The sequence below is a fragment of the Saccoglossus kowalevskii genome, chromosome 22 (genome assembly GCF_978046115.1).
Source record: "Saccoglossus kowalevskii chromosome 22, keSacKowa6.1, whole genome shotgun sequence".
NCBI lineage: Eukaryota > Metazoa > Hemichordata > Enteropneusta > Harrimaniidae > Saccoglossus > Saccoglossus kowalevskii.
In genome coordinates this window covers 11,128,350-11,149,717 of record NC_140662.1, presented here as the reverse complement: position 1 = coordinate 11,149,717, position 21,368 = coordinate 11,128,350, and the positions used below count along the sequence as shown (strand labels likewise).

General features: G+C 36.0%; 1 protein-coding gene across 1 annotated transcript in view; it reads right to left on the bottom strand.

Moving 5' to 3' along the window:
* The window catches only part of LOC144363106 (uncharacterized), a 24,884-nt gene extending 3,516 nt beyond the window's left edge, over positions 1 to 21,368 (bottom strand). Inside the window, exons 1-6 of the mRNA XM_085495743.1 lie at positions 21,316 to 21,368; positions 20,496 to 20,616; positions 19,861 to 19,990; positions 19,513 to 19,548; positions 18,712 to 18,744; positions 166 to 257 (exon numbers count right to left, since the gene is read on the bottom strand). Coding sequence (XP_085351869.1) covers positions 166 to 257; positions 18,712 to 18,744; positions 19,513 to 19,548; positions 19,861 to 19,990; positions 20,496 to 20,615 — 411 coding nt within the window. The 5' untranslated portion in view covers position 20,616; positions 21,316 to 21,368. The remainder of the gene's footprint in view (positions 1 to 165; positions 258 to 18,711; positions 18,745 to 19,512; positions 19,549 to 19,860; positions 19,991 to 20,495; positions 20,617 to 21,315) is intronic.

Genomic DNA, 21,368 nt, shown 5'->3' with positions numbered 1-21,368 from the left:
TAAGAAGATGTTGAAAAGGTAAAAAGTTGACACGGACGACAGACACCGGACGAAGACGGACAACCACTCATATGATAAGCTCTGCTCGACAAAGTCAACAGCGGAGCTAAAAAAACAATTGCTGATATACACGAGTTAATCTATAAAGTGAACAGCAGCTCGTACCTTGGGACATTTCACCTTTATATTATGTGGCTTCTTTGCCAAACATTGTCTTCTAATGAGTTTTTGTTTTTTCTCTATTTCAGCCCATGTATCTATAAGAAATCATAGAGATACAATGTTATTGCATGCTCACCAAAAAAGGGAATAGGTAGAACTATTTTGTTTTTTAATATTAACTTATATGAAGTTACTGAAACTATGGCGAAGTCCCAGGAGGTGTGTTTTGGGATGGTGGTAGGATCAAAGAATAAAATACTTATTTAGGTAACAACAACAGAGAAATTGATTTTAATATGGCGCCTGGAAGAAAACAACAAAGAAATGCAAAGTCACATGAACAAAAAGTCACATGGGAAACTGGCGAAATTTGTGTTATAAACACTGTTTAACATAATATATTAAACACACATTAATGTTAATGGCCATGTATTGTATTAATCTCAACGTCTCTAATAGAATAATATAACATAAATTGTATAAAAGTTCCTAAATAATAGTGCACATACTGTATTAATCTCAATGTACCCTAATAATAATGCAGTAATACACATAAGCACAATACAACACATGAAAAATCTGTACATTTGTTCCACTTTTCACAAACTGCTTATGCACTGCATTACTTTTAATTATTTTTACAATATACTTAAACAAATTTACAATGAAAATGTGAGTCATTGCTCTAATTAGTAAACAGGAAAATTAATGTATCATGACATTAATATTATTAGGTATGGTTGTTGTAAATATGTGTTTTTTTATGTATTATTATCTATGATTTTTTGCCATTTTTGTGCAAAAATAGTGGCAAAATATGTAATGGAGGATTCTTGGGTAATTGAAAAAAAACAGTAACAAGTGAATTGTATAAAATATCTCTGGCCAGACACTAAAATATACCGACAGCCGTAAACAGGTATGAGACTGTCTTGTGTGTTACCTCAATCAATATGGAGTTACCAAGAATGCTCTATTTCAGATTTTGTGGGATAGGGTTATGATTAGAACACCCCATGGCACAAAGGCAACAGTCTGTGAATAAGATAGGCCAAAAGATCACATCACAAAAACAAACATGATGGAAACTTTTTGACATTGAGTTTTCTTGTGCTGACATAGATCCTGCAATGATTTTTTTAATCATTAGTAGTTTCACCAAAAGTTTCTTTTTATTAAAATGATTTTTTTCAATCAGACATTAGTTGTGGAGTGATCGGTAAGGTACTGTATGTGACTGACTGCTTTATACAAGTGAATTTTTGATGTTTTACTAATCTGAATAAACCAGCCATGATGAGAAGCATTTTGAACATTTTGAAATTGATTTTTGATTTCATTTATAATTTATTTTTGACATTGGAATAATTATTCAAAACATTTTATTTTACATTGGTAGTGGCGTGATCATTGATTTATGACTATACAAATATATGGACAAATAAACAAAAAAGAAGACAGATGTATGTACGACTTAACTGCAAGTCAGACAGACAGACAGACAGACAGACAGACAGACAGACAGACAGACAGACAGACAGACAAACAAACAAAAAACAGAAACACTGACACAGACATACAGTGTATAGGGCTTATATATACTACGATTACACACCAGTGTAATCGGTGTTAATGCAGGGGAATGACCATCTGCCCTCTCTAGGCCAACCCATAACATATCTTGACATCATGTTGCTTTACCATTCATTCAGTGTTTAATCAAGTTCAATATTATATAACATTATATAACAACATTGGTATTGTTTCTGTGAACCCTGACATTTAAGTTCTGCTTTACATAATCCTGCTTAATATTCAAACCTTAGCGTCACCAAGTTGCCTTGCGTACATAGCTGCAATGAGACTAGCATTCTCGTTCCTGCAAGCAGCCTGCTTACAACTCGTCATTTTGCTCCGATAATTCTCATCCTTCGTTCACCGATCAACATCTCAACGACGTTATTATGGGCAAGTCTAAAGCTACACGAAAGTCCGGTCGCACCACCCGCACGCCTGCTCGTTTCTCTACAACGGAAGAGCAACCCGTACAACCCCGAGTATCAAGAAATAGGTCCGCAACATCGTGTGACCTTCCAAGTAACATCGACATCTTGATCAGCGAAAAAATAGCCTCTGCACTGGCTAACATACAGCCGCAGAGCCAACCTCATGTTCTGCTTCAAGCAAGTTCCGCCGCTGCACGTACAGAAAATTCCGTAGCGAATACTGTTAATACTTCTAGTTCTGGCTTACTATCTCCGGGTAGCCTATCTCCAGCGTCGGTCATTGCAGTCAGTACCGCTCAAGCCATGGCTCAACAAGCTAACCAGCACCCCATCAAATCAACGATCGTCTCCACTAATCCTACATGTCAACAAACGGCCGCCATTACAAGCTTTCGCCCGGATGTTCATGGATGGCGCTGTGCATAACAACAACTTACCAAGCATGGCGGCGGCCACTCGCACGAATTTCCACAACCTCGCCGCGATGACACATCCGACCATTTCTCCAGCTCCTCGCATACCACCAGCCAATCTCCACTTGCCTTACGTGGACTCAGCTCTTCTTTCATCGCTATCAAACAAGGGTAAGTTCATCGAATTAAGTGATTTACACCCTGATTCTTTGAAACCAACCAACATTCAGAACAGAAAGACGCACATCTCCGTCGACCCCAATGAACCGGAATCCTTGATTACGTACACCACCCAGAGCAAACGTAAAAACATTGACTCCTTCGCTACTTGGGCACAGTGTTTTGCAATATTTCAGGCATACAGAGAATTCTACTTTCCGGAAGAACGCATTCATTTGTCGAACTACTTGGGCTACATCGCATCAAAAGCAGAAATCTACAAGCCTGAAGCCTGGTTGCGTTATGACAAGGCCTTCCGCCTAAATGCTGCACGGTACCCTGAAACTGTCAACTGGAGTCTACCAAGCCCTTCTTTGGATTTTGTTCATTTCCAGCAGCATCCACATCTCATAATCCCTTCATGCTTCCTATGTGGTCAAAAGGGTCACAAGAAAACAGATTGTAGTAGGTATACTACCGACACAACTGCTTCACCAAATCCTTACTACTGGAGTAAGAATAAACAACGCTCTAATGTTATCACTGGGCAATCACCACCGATCTGCAGAGATTTCAATCGTAATAATTGCAGTACTCCCTGCCAAAATGGTCGTCTGCATAAATGTTATACATGCTCCGCTACAGACCATGGTGCCTTATCACACAACACCAAAGAAAAACTACAGCCATTTCCACCACAGCCCTTTCGAGCACATCATAACCAAAACCAGCACAATCCGAACTTTATTCCCGTCAACTCCACTCCGAATTAGTAACTTCGCTGCTGAACTCCAGACTCATCCAGACAAAACATTTGTAGCCACACTACTCCATGACCTATCACATGGCTGTAATCTCGGTTTCAATGGTCATCACCACAGCAGATACACTCGCAATGCAAAATCAGCTCACATCAACCCGGATGTCATCACTGCATCAATTCTCAAAGAAATCTCACATGGCCAAACAATTGGACCTTTTCGCACTCCCCCATTAGCAAACTTCGTAGTAAACTCCCTTAGACTTTGACCAAAGAAAACAGGGGGTCACCGCATAATAATGGATCTTTCACAACCAACTCATGATAGTGTGAACAGTCATATTGACAAGGACAGCTACACCTTACGATATTCAACCGTGGATGATGCAACAACAATTATCCAGAGACATGGCAGAGGCTCTCTCCTTGCAAAGATCGACCTCAAGCATGCCTTTCGACTTTGCCCAGTCAGGAAAAATGACTGGCACCTACTTGGCTTTAAATGGCTTGGTTACTATTTCTTCGACTGCGTACTTCCCTTCGGTCTTCGTTCAGCGCCATATTTATTCAACCAACTTGCCAAGGCTATCAAATGGATTATCTGTCACCGAGCCCAAACTGAAGACCTCATTCATTATTTGGATGACTACCTCGCAATTGGTTCGACCATCACTGACAACTGCCAGAAATTGATGAACACTACGCTCCATGTATGCCAATTACTAGGTGTACCTGTAGCAAGGGAGAAAGTTGAAGGGCCCTCTACTAATCTGACATTCCTTGGTGTAGAATTGGATACAATTAACATGAGTATATCTCTACCTCATGATAAACTCACAGATATCCTCCAAACCTTACCCACATGGCTGGAAAGGCTCAACTGCACTAAGCGTGAGCTCCTCTCCCTCATAGGAACATTGAGCTTTGCCTGCAAATGTATACCCGCCGGACGTATTTTCCTTCGTCGAATGATAGATGTCAGCACAACCACTACCAACATTAATGGTATCATAACGTTGACAAATGACTTTCGCCAGGATGTAAAGTGGTGGCTAGAATTTCTACCTACATGGAACGGAACTGCTTCTTTCCTATCTCCAACATGGTCTCAATCCCCTGAACTTGAACTGTTTACGGATGCATCTGGGTCACTAGGATGTGGTGGCTACTATTCAGGCCACTGGTTCACCATCACCTGGAAGGAAAACCTGTCAACATCAATCGCCTGGAAAGAACTATATCCGATAATGGTAGCATGCTCAATTTGGGGGCATCTTTGGCATGGCCGCAGAGTGCTCTTCCATTGTGACAATGAATCGGTGGTGAATATTTGGCAGAAGGGATCATCACTCTGTTCACTGATAATGCACCTTGTTCGGAGAATATTCTTTGTGGCCGCCCAAAGTAACTTTCATGTAAAAATTGTGCACCTTAGTGGCATTGATAACTCTATCGCTGATGCACTTTCTCGTTTACAGATGGACAGGTTCAGGAAGCTAGCACCAGGCGCCGACAGCGACCCCATGATTATCCCAACCATACTGCTGCCAGAGAACACCTTTCACCCGGATCAGAGTTACATTCACTAGTAAAGCAGGCTACCACCTTCATTCGCAACAGCATAGCAGACTCAACACGCAAAACATACCAGGTCGGTCAATCTCAGTATAAACATTTCTGTCACCATTACATGCTAGAAGCCCTGCCCTTAAAGCAGGACACAACAGTACTCTTTGTCACCCATCTAGCGCAAAGAGGTCTTTCATATAAAAGTATCAAAGTGTACTTGGCTGCAATCATCCACATGCATACTGAACTTGGGTTTGCCGATAACGTTTCGGACAACACACTACTGTATCGTGCCCTTCAGGGCATTAAAAGGACCATCGGCGACACTACACGCCGCAGACTGCCAATAACAATCGAAATTATGAGAAAGTTGAAGACAGCTCTCAGATTGCACCCGTCTATCCATCGACGGGATAAACTCATGCTATGGTCAGCGTTCACGCTGGCATTTTTTGGCTTCCTCAGAGTGAGCGAGTTCGCATCCACGCCCGGTTACCAGGATGACCGAATACTGCGGGAATGTGACATCGTTTTATCAACGGAACTACAGGTGACCCTGAGGTCATCTAAGACGGACCCTTTCCGCCATGGTTGTATCGTAAAAATTGCTTCCTCACAGACTTCTGTCTGTGCCGTTACTGCTTATACCAAATACCGCACTTTCCACCCCGTTGGACCATCAGAGCCAGCCTTTCAGTACGTTGGTGGCGAAGCCCTCACTCGCCACAACCTGACCACACATCTGCGAGACTTGTTGTCACGTTCACATGTACAACAAGTGAACCTGTATACAACCCACAGCTTCCGTCGAGGGGCAGCAACTTCAGCAGCGGAAGCAAATATACCGGATTGGCTAATCAAAACCCTAGGGAGATGGAGAAGCGACGCCTACCAAATATACATCACAACACCAGAATCAACTCTACGAGCTGTTCCGCGTCTCCTCACTGGACACTGAACTTTTAATTACTACCTACTACATATGAGACATTTATTAAACATGTACATTCTAGTGCATTCACCGAACTTTTATTCGTTAAGTACTTTCGTTAAAATGTGTTATGGTGCTGGTATTCATTATGCACATGTCTTCAATAAGTCTTTATCAGAATCGTTGTCGTTAGCTCGGTCTCGTATTTCGTTATTGCTGATGACAATTTGAGATTTTGCTTTCCATGTAAATGTATTATCCACATATTGCCTTCCCATGCTTGCTTTCACGTATACCATTGAGCCGTATAATTTATTGAATTGCTTTTTATTTGTGATTTACTCGCTGCTAATTTGGGGGGTCGCCATCGCAGTGCATGCTGGCTCCGCTCATGTACCACGCTGCCCCTCTCCAGGGGCCAAGTCAAACAGCCAGACTTGCCCCTGGGGACTGGTATCCGCGACGACGCATGGGTGGAGACCTCTGCGGTGGCAGTCTTCAGTCAAGTACCACGTTACCCTCTACTGACGTGATTCGAATCTGAGAATCGCGTCAAGAGACAGGTCGCCAAGACGCTTGCGCTGAAGTCCTGCACCCCCCTCACGTTTTCACGCCAACCTTGTGTGTCTGTGTCATTTCCTTGCATTAATACTACGATTACACACCAGTGTAATCGGTGTTAATGCAGGGGAATGACCATCTGCCCTCTCTAGGCCAACCCATAACATATCTTGACATCATGTTGCTTTACCATTCATTCAGTGTTTAATCAAGTTCAATATTATATAACATTATATAACAACATTGGTATTGTTTCTGTGAACCCTGACATTTAAGTTCTGCTTTACATAATCCTGCTTAATATTCAAACCTTAGCGTCACCAAGTTGCCTTGCGTACATAGCTGCAATGAGACTAGCATTCTCGTTCCTGCAAGCAGCCTGCTTACAACTCGTCATTTTCCCACCCACCCAACCCTTTTGGGTACAATGATTGTAAAAAAAAAAATTATCGTGCTTCAATTTTGCAATAAAGCTTGTGCGGGGGGGTCGCCATCGCAGTGCATGCTGGCTCCGCTCATGTACCACGCTGCCCCTCTCCAGGGGCCAAGTCAAACAGCCAGACTTGCCCCTGGGGACTGGTATCCGCGACGACGCATGGGTGGAGACCTCTGCGGTGGCAGTCTTCAGTCAAGTACCACGTTACCCTCTACTGACGTGATTCGAATCTGAGAATCGCGTCAAGAGACAGGTCGCCAAGACGCTTGCGCTGAAGTCCTGCACCCCCCTCACGTTTTCACGCCAACCTTGTGTGTCTGTGTCATTTCCTTGCATTAAATAATATAAATGGCCTGTGAAGTTTAATGACTCTATACATATATGTGAATATCCAGACAAACAGACAGATAGAAAGACTGATGTATGTAAGCTGGTAGTTTGCACTACCAAGTGTAAGATAATGACCAACAACAAGTGTTCAAAATTTGGCTATAAAATTAAAGTTTTAAAATTATGATTCTGTACTTAAATGCAAACAAACAAAGGACAGACAGACTGATGCATGTAGACACAAATGTTGGACCATGATTCACAGCAAGATTCAAAAGAATTGGCCTGAAAATTGAAAGGACAGAAAGACAAGACTGACTGTATCCTCAGCTGACACTATGCATATATACATACAAATGGCTGACTTCCTGTCAGTACCATGAGATTTTTCTCTTCAAAAATACTTCATTTTATACAGTATATCATAAGGTGGACAACAACAATTAACCAGAGAAGTTTAAAAATTATAAACATCTAGTCTTTGGGGCAGAGCTCCAGAAGGAGTACCTACACTTTATGCAAATTTTTTTTAAAATTATGCTAATTTATTCATGACGTAGCAGTTTCTGTGCTCATGAATATTCATTAATTTGTGGCTCAATACATTTTAAAAGGGGCGATATATTATTCTTGGGGGAAGAGTTAGAAAGGGGGATTAGCAATCCTTAGGGGGTCAATACAAAAGAAGGGACCCATTTGGAGAGCAGCCATGCTCCTCGTGTCTGTTGTTGCACGTGACCTACAGCTGTCAACTGTGTTCGTTCTTCGACTGTGTTCGTTCTTTGACGACTTCGACTGGCTTCCATGTGAGGTAGTATTCTTGTGTTCTGTTTTCCTGACTTGAGTTTTTGAATCCGCTGTTTATGATTTTAACGTCTTTCATAGGAGTGTCCAATCCGTGATTCGAACTTGCGATCTTTGAGTTCCCAGCGCACTGTCTTGTCCACTGTACCACGAGTGTCTTCACACAGGAGTTGGGATTGAAGTCCTATTCATAGGACACTGTCTTCACTGGCATTCAAAAATCTAACTAAACATACTGGATTCGAACCAGCGATCGCTCACATTGCTGACATAGTACAAATCAACTGAGCTATGTGGGTAGTCATGCAAATTAAATAATTTGTTGTCATATTTAGCTTTATTGCCAAATGGTGTTTGCGAAAAAAAGATGGGCAGGCAAGGGAATTGAACCCAGGTCCTCCTGGTCACTATGTAGAGAACTGACCCACAAGACCACAATGGATTGCCTGGATGTGTTTGCATTTGATAAGACTATATAGTGTGTATATATATAGAAATACAACATATTTCTATTATTGAGTTACAATTGTCCAAAAAATTGCCAATTTTGTGTTTTTACTTGTGTAAACTATATGCATGCCATGTAACCCGTTAGTGTACATCTTGCCAATTGGGTGTTTGCCATTTGCGTTGCCCATACCTGACCCGACCCTAACCCTAATGCCAAGACACGTTCCTGTTAATAATTCCGTTGCCCATACCTGACCCGACCCTTACCCTAATGCCAAGACACGTTCCTGTTTATAATTGCTCAACAATGATACTCTGTTGTGCACTGTCTGCGGGTAAGTTGCATTGATGTCAACTGATTAAACAAGTCGCGTTTAAGTAATTTCCACTATTAACAAGTGGTTAAATTGTGACAATAAATGTGTGGACAAATATTTGAGATTAATTTTGGTGTAGACAACTCTCGTTTAATTATTTTACACCATTACAAGTTGTTAAATTGAGAGAATAAATGTCTCAACAAATATTTAATACTTAGTTTGATGTAAACAACTCACGTTTGATTAATTCCCACAATTACAGGTTGTTAAATTGAAAGAATAAATGTGCGGACAAATATTTTAGACTTATTTTGGTGTAGACAGCTCTCGTTTAATTATTTTACACCATTACAAGTTGTTAAATTGAGAGAATAAATGTATGGACAAATATTTTAGACTTATTTTGGTGTAGACAGCTCTCGTTTAATTATTTTACACCATTACAAGTTGTTAAATTGAGAGAATAAGTGTGTGGACAAATATTTTAGACTTATTTTGGTGTAGACAACTCTCGTTTAATTATTTTACACCATTACAAGTTGTTAAATTGAGAGAATAAATGTATGGACAAGTATTTGAAACTTATTTTGGTGTAGACAACTCTCATTTGATTAATTCAAACAATTACAAGTTCTTAAATTGACAGAATGAATGTATGGACAAATATTGACCATTATATTTGTGAGTAAATACCTGTTGTTTAATTAATTTCCACCTCTACAAGGTTGAGAGAATAAATGTGTCGACAAATATTTTAGACTTATTTTTGTGTAGACATCTCTCGTTTGATTAATTCCCACAATTACATGTTGTTAAATTGAGAGAATAAATGTGCGGACAAATATTTTAGACTTATTTTGGTGTAGACAGCTCTCGTTTAATTATTTTACACCATTACAAGTTGTTAAATTGAGAGAATAAGTGTGTGGACAAATATTTTAGACTTATTTTGGTGTAGACAACTCTCGTTTAATTATTTTACACCATTACAAGTTGTTAAATTGAGAGAATAAATGTATGGACTAATATTTGAGACTTATTTTGGTGTAAACAACTCGCGTTTGATTAATTCCCACAATTACAGGTTGTTAAATTGAGAGACTAAATGTGTGGACAAATATTTTAGACTTATTTTGGTGTAGAAAAGTCGCATTTAATTTACTTCCACAAATTACAAATTGTTAAATTGAGAGAATAAATGTGTGGACAAATATTTTAGACTGATTTTGGTGTAGACAACTCTCATTTAATAATTTTACACCATTACAAGTTGTTAAATTGAGAGAATAAATGTATGGACAAGTATTTGAAACTTATTTTGGTGTAGACAACTCTCATTTGATTAATTCAAACAATTACAAGTTCTTAAATTGACAGAATGAATGTATGGACAAATATTGACCATTATATTTGTGAGTAAATACCTGTTGTTTAATTAATTTCCACCTCTACAAGGTTGAGAGAATAAATGTGTCGACAAATATTTTAGACTTATTTTTGTGTAGACATCTCTCGTTTGATTAATTCCCACAATTACATGTTGTTAAATTGAGAGAATAAATGTGCGGACAAATATTTTAGACTTATTTTGGTGTAGACAGCTCTCGTTTAATTATTTTACACCATTCCAAGTTGTTAAATTGAGAGAATAAATGTATGGACAAATATTTTAGACTTATTTTGGTGTAGACAGCTCTCGTTTAATTATTTTACACCATTCCAAGTTGTTAAATTGAGAGAATAAATGTATGGACAAATATTTTAGACTTATTTTGGTGTAGACAGCTCTCGTTTAATTATTTTACACCATTACAAGTTGTTAAATTGAGAGAATAAGTGTGCGGACAAATATTTTAGACTTATTTTGGTGTAGACAGCTCTCGTTTGATTAATTCCCACAATTACAAGTTGTTAAATTGAGAGAATAAATGTGGGGACAAATATTGACCATTATATTTGTGAGTAAATACCTGTTGTTTAATTAATTTCCACCTCTACAAGGTTGAGAGAATAAATGTGTCGACAAATATTTGATACTTATTTAGGTGTAAGAACTCGTGTTTGACCAACTTCCACCATTGCAAGTTGTTAAAATAATGAAATAAATATACTGGTATCATTGGATATTTGATTTAATTGTGAAACTTTCTAACAAAACGTTAACTGCTGGCTTCGAACCCTCAATCAACAATTCCGCAGACACGGTATAAATTCAACAACACCACAGAAGATATTCGTCTGTTGCCTGAATTGTTTTCGTAATATAGGGAACGCCATCGACACTTTAACAAAACTTACCTTGACTTGGGTCTTGTTTATCTCTTGTCGCAATCTGGAAACTGTTGAACAAATTGCGCGTCGTCCAGTTTAAGACGTTAGTTATTTTATTATTTATTCATTCAGTTTTGTATGGTGCAGTTTTGTGAGGTTTATTATTTTTTGCGACGTTCTTTGTTTACTTGTTTACGGTTTGAGAGATTTCAGTTTATTTGATTTACGTTTTTACGGTAGCTCTGACCGGGACTCGAACCCACTGTCTTTTCAAGCTAATTTTGTTTTATTTTGATGGCACGCTTGTGTACCACGCCACGACGTTGGTCGTTAAGTGGTGTTCATTTTTCTAACTACTCTAGTGTTCCGATGAGTTGAACGGAAAAGCCAAAACGATTGCTGGTTTCTGATTGCTTCGGTTCTGGTGAGTGTGTATCTAGTGTGATTCGAACCCATGTCGTTTGTATTGGGCGTTTTTTTATTTCCCATGTTAGCTACGCCGTAATATGCAACCACTTCCCCGTTTTATTGTGATTTTGAGTGTTTAATGATGTCTTCCTCACCCGTCACGCCATGACCCAGTTTCAACCACACGGCCATTTTGCAACACAGTTCGTGACCCTCGGCGTCACCCGACTGACTATATGAGCGTTCTCTTCAACTGTTAAGCTAGGATTTATTACCGTTATTATCATTATATTGTCACGTGATTTGTTTTACCTTATGTGTAATGTCTTAAGTATCTTTATTGTAATTTGTATATACCAATTCGTATATACCGAGGAAACGACCCCGATTGAAGGTCATGTATTTTATGACGTCACCAATTCGTGTGTAGGTACTGCTTCTAGATCTGTGCCGTCTTTGGAGCTGATAAAGATATACTACACTATATACAACCAGCGAAGAGTTATTTGGGATAACTAAATACAAGCACAAGGAAAGACTGACAACTGGCAGACAAAGGAATGTTTACAAGTGAACAACAGCAAGGTCAGCAACAGCAGCAAGGTCAGCAAATCAACCAGGAAAATCAACTTGTTTATAAAAGTATTTCAACCTTGTGTTAACTACTCAAACTAGTAAGAGTTTCTAAATGTTAGATATGTACTTGTATATACTAGAATGAAAACATTACTACATGTAATACTATAAAACAAAGACACTGATGTCTTTGTTATAAACAACAAAAGGTCACTACTGTAGAGAGTGTCATTATTTGTTTTATATAACAAGGAACCTAAAGTTAGTTATTGTTAGTATGCACTAGGAGTTATGTTTCACTCACTCACTTGATATACATTTAATTACACTATTTAGAAAACTTTTCAGCATATAATAAATTCACATAATAGACTATAGTTAGGTTAAGTCTAAAATAGAACAACCAAACTATATAATTATCTCCTGGGCGGCCAACTCCGGTAGTGTTAAAACCTCTCTATAAGAGAGGTGGAAGCACTGGGATAGTTATAGGTTTGGTAAAATAATTATTACTGAATAAACAAAAAAGATGAGTAATATTGAGATAGAGAAACGAAGAACTGATAAAGAGACAGAAGAACAGAATAGAGACAAACTAAGAGAATTCGTACAAAAATATGTTGGGAAATCTATAAGAGTTAAAATTTAACCATGGTAGCGTTACCTTGAAATCAGAGACAAATTTTAATTCTATATGGCTAAGAGCATTTAAATTTATTTACCCAGAAAACAAGTTCTCTTACATTAAAAAGAAAGAAGAAAAAAGTGAACAGTTGCATATAATAAGTGAACACACAGCAGTAACAGTCAAGTTCTATAACAATGGGACATTATTAATACAGGGAAATAATTACTATGAATGGATAATGAATGAAGGTACAGAAATATTTACTAAAATACAACAGTCTCTAAAATTAGACGTGCATATCAGTGAAAACAGAATCCCCATAGAACAGAATACAACAAAATTAAACGCTAATACAAAAGCAAGTTTAAGACAATACAGAAAACCAAATACAAAATACTCATCTGATATTTATGAAGTAGAAGAATTAACAAATACCAGTAAAAGAAATAGTCAACAAAGTATCATGGCAGAGTCTGAGGTAACAGAAATTAGTAAACAGAAGAAAAAAGGAATAATATGCAGTACATCTGATTCTGGTATTTCAAGCAATGGAGATGAGAAAAGTCCTCATACTACACCATTAAAGAACTTTATAAAAGAAGAAACACCAAGTAGAATACCAGTTAGAAGATCTACAACATTGTCACCAGAACATAACAACAAAGACTTACTACAGACAATCATAGAAATAATGGAAGAAAAACATGGAAACTACATGACACTGATTACAGACCTAGATACAAAAATAACAACAAGCCACAATGAAATACTTAAGAAAATAACAGACTTTACAAGCAAGTCCAGCAAGAAACTAAATGAAAAGGAAGAAAGAAAAGATATTGAAATACAAAGTCTTCAAGAACAGTTACAAACCAGAAAAGATGCATTGGAAACTACAAAACAGAATCTACAAAAAATGAGGGATGAGAACATGAAAAAAACAATTCAGATTAACCGACTCCAAGATGACCTACAAAGAAAAAACAGAGAGATTGAACAATTACAAGCTGAACATAAACATAATCAAGAAAAGCCAAATATTGGACAAAAGGAAGTAGAAGACATGACTACAACAATAACAAAATCTATAGCAAACGAGTTCCAACAAATTAATGAAAAGATAGACATACTGGGAATAAATAACACACAAGAACAGGAATGGTCATTGGTATCAAACAGGAAAAACAAAGAAGTCCCACCAAGAGACCCACTTCAAAATAAAACCAAATATAGTGATATTGTAAAGGGAAAATCAGAGAAGCAAAATAACAAGCCTACAAGTAATTCTACTGAAAAAGGACACATTCTTAAACAACGTAATATACCACAACAACTAGAGCATTTGATAATCAGTGACTCTCAATCTAAACACATCTATAACAGTGATCTTGCAAAGAACCAGATGGTTCTCACTTATAGTGGTGCAAAGATTGAAACATTCCAACAAGTTATTAATAATAATCATTTCCCACAAAGTCTAAAAAGTATAACAATAAATATTGGTGGAAATGACATAGATGAAGAGACAGACTCTGAATCAATCAAGAATGAACTCAATGTACTGATAAATATAACACACAAGAAATATCCGTCAACAGAAATTTTTCTGTGTGAAATGATACCACGTCAACACTGGAAGGTAAAGAGAACAAATATAATGGCAAAATAAACTCTTACATTAGAAGTAAAGAAACTAAAGATATACATGTTATACCAATGGGCAATATCACAACACAGTTATTAAGCAGAGATGGAATACACATCAATAAATATAACGCAACCACCATGTTTATTACAAATATAAACAATGAGGTAAATAAATACACCTTTCTAGAAGCTAGACCAAGAAGTGTACACTATCACCAACAAAGACACAAAGAAGAATATAAAAAACAGAATTATCAACCAAGATTTAATGATAAATATCTAGAGATGCATTCTTCTACACACAGAGGCTATACAACACCATGGAAGAGCTACTATGATACTAAATGGCAAACATCACAGAATTACAGACACTGTCAGGACAGCAACACAAACAACGAAAATATAAATAATTACCAATAATGACAGTGACGATAAAGAAAAAAAAGAGACAATGTATATACAATGAAATGACACCAAATTACATCAATATTGGTCACTGGAATACAGCAGGCCTAAGATATAACTACAAACCAACTCGTCAAACATTGGATAGCAAAACAGAAAGAACATTAGACATAGACCATCACATAAAAAACTACCACTTTTATGCAATGACTGAGACCTGGCTTGACAAGGAAAGTAAAGGACTGATACCAAAACCAATGGGATATTATGTGTATCACAAAATTAGAACAAAAAATAAGAAAGCATGGAGATCATCAGGTGGTATCAGCATTTTTATCAGAAATAGTATAAAAGAAGGAATCCAGATCATACCAACAAGAAAAAGCTATACAATATGGTGTAAATTAAGAAAAAAGTTTTTCCATTTAGAAAAAGATGTTTACATTGGGACAACATACATACCACCAAAAAATTCAAGTTATTACAACCAAAATAACAATGACCCATATGAAGAACTGCACAATGAAATACAAGAATTCAAAATGAAAGGAAATATAATCATACAAGGTGACTTCAATGCAAGAACCAAAGAACTTGAAGATATTATTATAGATGATGAAGACAAGTTACAAACAAACCTCCCAATACCAGATACATACATTTATGATACAAACATCAAGAAAAGGAGAAACGCAGACACATGGAAAAATGAATTTGGAGAAGAACTTGTTAGATTATGTAAGACAAACCACTTGAGAATAATAAATGGAAGAACTCCCGGTGACTGGTCAGGAAAACTGACATGTTATAGTTACCATGGTGCAAGTACTGTTGATTACAGCATAGCTAGTGAAGAACTTCTTAAGAGTATCATTCATTTTGAAGTACAAGAACTACATACAACCAGTGACCACTGCCCAATCAGAACAATTCTAAAAACACAGAGTAGTTATAAAGAGAACATGGATATAAATAAAAACCTACAGGCGCAGGCACCATCAAAATACCAATGGAACACAATAAATAAAGAACTGTATAAAATCTACATGAAAACAAAGGAGAGCGAAGACATTGCAAATACATTCTTAAAAAATTACAATAACAGCAAAGAAAGTGATGAGATCGCTCATGAATTTCAAACATTAATGGACAAATTTGCAAATAAATGCTCCATACATAAGAAAGTAAAGAAGAAAACACAACAAAACAAAGTAAAATTCACTGATAGACAATGTAATATGATGAAAAAGGAATTACAAACACTTTCAAAAATGTTACAAAAAAATCCAACAGATGGTAAACTAAGAATAATGTACTACACTAAGAAGAAGAAATTCAAAAAATATGTAAAGAAACTACAGAAAGAGAAACAACAAAAATTATTATCAAACATTGAACAAGCAGATGAGAACGATGAAGTACAAACTTTTTGGAAGAAGATAAACTTATTAATACAGACAAAAGAAAACAGTTCAATAAAAGAAATTCCATATACAGCATGGATTGAACATTTTCAGAAAATCAGTAGAAATGATACAACTCCCATTGAGAGAATAAAAGAAATCGAAGACAGGCTGTTGCAGCTAGAGAAAGAAATGGACAACAATCATGAACTAAACAAACCTATAACATTACAGGAAATTATTCATGCAACAAGAAAACTGAAAAACAATAAAGCAACTGGACCAGACGGAATACCAGGAGAACTGTTGAAATATAGCAACAAAATAGTGAAACAAGCTTTACAACAAATGTATAACCACATCTTGGAAACTGGTATTTATCCACAGTCATGGAACACAAATGTTATAACACCAGTACACAAAACAGGTGATAAAATGGATGTTAATAACTACCGTGGTATATCTGTTAGCAACATCATTGCTAAAATATTTAGTAGTATTATTAACAAAAGAATATCCAGCTATTTAGAAAGTAACTTCACCATACATCCAAACCAAGCAGGTTTTCGTAACAAACATCGCACTACTGACCATATATTGACACTCCACACCATTATTAAAAAATATCAATTAAGAAAGGAAAAAATATTCTGCTGCTTTGTGGATTTAAGAAAATGTTTTGATACAGTGTGGAGAACAGCACTGCAATATAAACTACTGAAAAATAACATCAACGGTCAAGTATATAACATTATGAAAATGATGTACAAAAACATGGACTTTGTTATAAAATTAGGAGATGTTATAACACCACATTTCAAGCTAGATAATGGTGTTAAACAGGGCTGCCCTTTAAGCCCAACATTGTTTAACATCTTTATGAATGACTTTATTGAAGGACTGTCAAATATTGAAATGCCAGCACCAGACTGAGATGGTAAACATATTAACTGTCTACAATATGCAGATGACATTGCATTATTGTCTACTACAAAGGTAGGGCTACAAAATGCACTAAATTACCTTCATACATATACAGTTAGTTGGGGGCTACAAGTCAACACATCAAAAACAAAAATTGTCATATTCAGGAAAAACTGGTGTAAAATATTATCACAAAAATTCACCTATGGAAAAGAAGAAATAGAAGTCAAAGAACAATACACGTACCTAGGAGTAATTTTTAAGTCAAATAGTAATATTGTAACTACAGCTGATAGACTAGCAGACAAAGCATACAAAGCACAATGTATACAATCACAACTATATTTACATAATACAAATAATATTAATATTAAATTAAAGCTGTTAAATATGACCCAATTACCAATCCTAACATATGCAGGAGAAATTTGGGGTGTCCTTCTCAAACCTGCTACATGGGATAAGACAGAAACTGAAAAGTATCACATCCGTTTCTGCAGACAAATTTTAAATTTAAATAATAAGACAAACAAAATAGCCTGTAGGATGGAAATGGGACGGGAACCCCTTATCTCCAAAATATACTGCCAAGCAGTTAGGTATTATAAACACCTAATAACTCTTGACTACAACAACTTGGCATACTATGCACTGAAGGAAATGAAGAAAAATAATTACCCGGGGTCATGGTTGAAGTCATTAGAAGACAACTTAGAAATATATACTAAATGTAATATAGATAATATAACAATACAAGAAGTGATAATTTCAATTAGAGAATATTACACTAACACATGGAACAATGACAATAAAAGAGATGATGCAAAACTGCGCACTTACAGTACATACAAAACCACACTAGACATGGAACATTACATAAAACACATAGATAACAGACATTACATCAAAATACTAGCACAATTTAGAACAACTAGTCACAAACTAGCTGTAGAAACAGGAAGGTACACAAAACCAAAAACACTGATAAAAGACAGATTATGCACCCACTGTAAAGAGATAGAAGATGAATTACATCATTTACTAGAATGTAAACTGTACACAGAACACAGAGATGACATATATAATATCCTTAAAGAAATTAACAGTGATTACCAAAACTTGAACAAAAAAGAACAATTTAAACTTGTACTACAGTCACCAAATACAAACCATCTTATCACTCTCTGCAAATATTTAGTTAAATATAAACAAGACTAATTCTTTTATTTTGTCATGTTCTTCTATATTTTTTACATATTCTATGCTACATACAGTGATACTTACATATCACAGTATTTTAATATTTCTTATATTATTAATATTTGTCTGTAGTATTCTTGTCGTTCACTAATGTTGAATTGTTCACTAATGTTGAATTCTTTTTAAATCACTTTTTATATTTCATGTACTTTTATTATTTACTTTATTAATCTGAAAACCTAAAAGGAAATGTTAACTCTTTCTTTACGGTATTAATAAAGCATTATTCTATTCTATTCTATTCTATGTTTCATGGGGCAATAAATCTAAAAACATATCAATAATTACCTTCAGTACTTGTGGTACTTTTGTGGTCTGCATCTGAAACAAAATAACATAACTATTAACGCCTTTTACTCAGGTAACACCTGAGCTAAGCAAAACAACCACTAGACATATTCAACAAAGACGCTTACAGTGAGTGTAATGAATATGATGATTGCTTTCCCAATAAGCACTGTGTGATGTTTACAATTGTGCAACAATGTTTACATTTGGTCATTTAGTATATTATTCAGCGTGAACATGATCCAGACATCACAGGCATCTCCATTTTCAAGTACTGTTAATTAAATTTAGTTTGTTATATAATAAATTTATGATTTTAATTTATTTTAGCTTTTTTTGATAGACAATACTACCAACCATCACTGTGTTGCAGACTTGCAGCCAGTGTAGCTATTATTTGGAAATCTCCGTATCACTGCTTGTATCTATATTGTATGTTCTAAAATAGAATGCAATGAACTTGAGCCAGAACGCTACTTGTCACTGAAGATTCATACTTATACAAATGATATGTGATTACTTCTTTCATTTTCACATTAGTGTTTGCTTGCAAATATGCATTATATATGCATATATTAACATGGAAATTTACCCTCTAGCATGATGAAAAAAGACTACATGTCATGGAGGGACCAATCATTGTTCTTAGGGTCTGAATTGACAGAATTGATATCTCTCCATTTAAATAACGTGAAAATGTGCATACTTATATCTACAAGTACGATAATCAATACTTGACATGTACAAAATGGAAATGCAATATAGGTAACTAATACTGATATGAATTCTTTTTTCACTCACTATCATTGCTTGCTTGGCTACTATTCACTGTATGTCCTGAAATTATGGTTAGGAAAAAAACAACAATTAGTTTGCACATTTGAATTATCAATAAATTCTGACCTGCAAATACAGTAGCAAAATGACAAGATGTATAGAGAGACTTACCAAAAAGATTGCCTATACAATTTATAGAAATGGTAAAATACACACAAAATATTACAAAAATTTGATGTGTCCACAAATGTTTTCTAAAAACATCCTAACCCTCAGATTGGCACAGTTCAAATTAGGAGTCTAGCAAATACATTGCAGGAGAACAGTGATTAGCAAGACTGGAAATATAAATTTTGTTAAAATCAAACTCACCAGTTTTTTTTGAAGGTGTGTGTTTTTTAATGCTATGACCACACATCACACACTCCATTTTCAGCACTGCACCTGCACTTGATGCACTTAAGAAATTTGTGCATGCACATAACTGGCAAGAACCAGCACACTAGCATGAAAAATGTGTTAAAAAAAACATTTGTTATTATTAAAGAACAACTAATATGACCCAGCATACCCAAGATTGATTGTTGTTTATTGGGGACGGCTGCATTTGCATATTGTCTAGTTGACATGTGTAGTCTTGTAAATGTCTTTGCAGTCTTTGCTCTCTCTTCAATAAAAGCAGATACAATGAGTTAAGTATAACAAATTGCAGTATACTCTATAAATATGGAGAGTTTCTAGAAACCATACCTATGCATTGTAGCACAGCAATAAATAGAAGTTTTGAAGTCAGGAAGCAGGATCTTACTTGACATTTTAATGCCTGCTGTCAGTAATATTAACCTTTCCTTTTTTTCTGTTTCTAGAAATTGAGCAACTTGAAGGGTGAATAAAAAAAAAAAATATATATAATAAATAAACATAAAATAAATAAATAAATAAATAAATAAATAAATAAATAAATAAATAAATAAATAAATAAATAAATAAATAAATAAATAAATAACATGGTCTCTAGCCATACAAGAACATGCCTTACACTTATTAGACTGCATTTGCTTTTTATACTGCTTGCACAAGCATTTAGAACATTTTCCCCTAGGGATATTTTCATGATCACAGTCCATTCTGTAATATAAGCATTCAAAAAGTAGAGCTAACTTATAATAATCCGACCCCTCACTCGATCTCAAAATCTGACCTGCATCTTCCTTAATTCTATTTATTTGGGGTGGTGGAAGGTAGGGGTAGGGTTAGAGCATGAAGGTAAAAAACGAATTCTTTTTTTTTACCTCCAGGCTCCATGGTTGGAGTTAAGATTGGGGTGGGTACAAATCACAACAAAATTTAATACAGGCAACAATTATTCACCTGTCTATAAAAGTCAAACTTTGGTTGGCTTGTATAATAAAACATTTCTTATTTTCCCGGGAAATTATAGAATTATAGGTTACAGCAGTCATATTCGATGATGTCATTCAATTTTCAAATTCGACTCGATGAGTGGGTGACTTCATGTACAGTTTCGCCACTCTTTGCTAGACTTTAATTGCCATGTTCTTTCCACAACAATCTGAATGTCAGATTAAAGTAACCAAATATACGTCAGTGGCTTCATATATGCCTAATTGCCAGAAAATATTTCAGTCCGACCAATCTGTGCGAGGCAATGAAGTATAGTGAGACGCAGAGTGACGATGATGATTACAACGAACAACATTTAGCAATCCTTGCTTTTCGGCGATTATCTTTGGAAGTATTTGTATGATAGGCAAACGACCGTCTCAATTCAGACCTCATAACATGTAAATAAGTCCCGATACTCACCTTTCTCACCAAGGGAAAAACTTTAATGAGCGAGACTCTTCACCCTGCTTCAA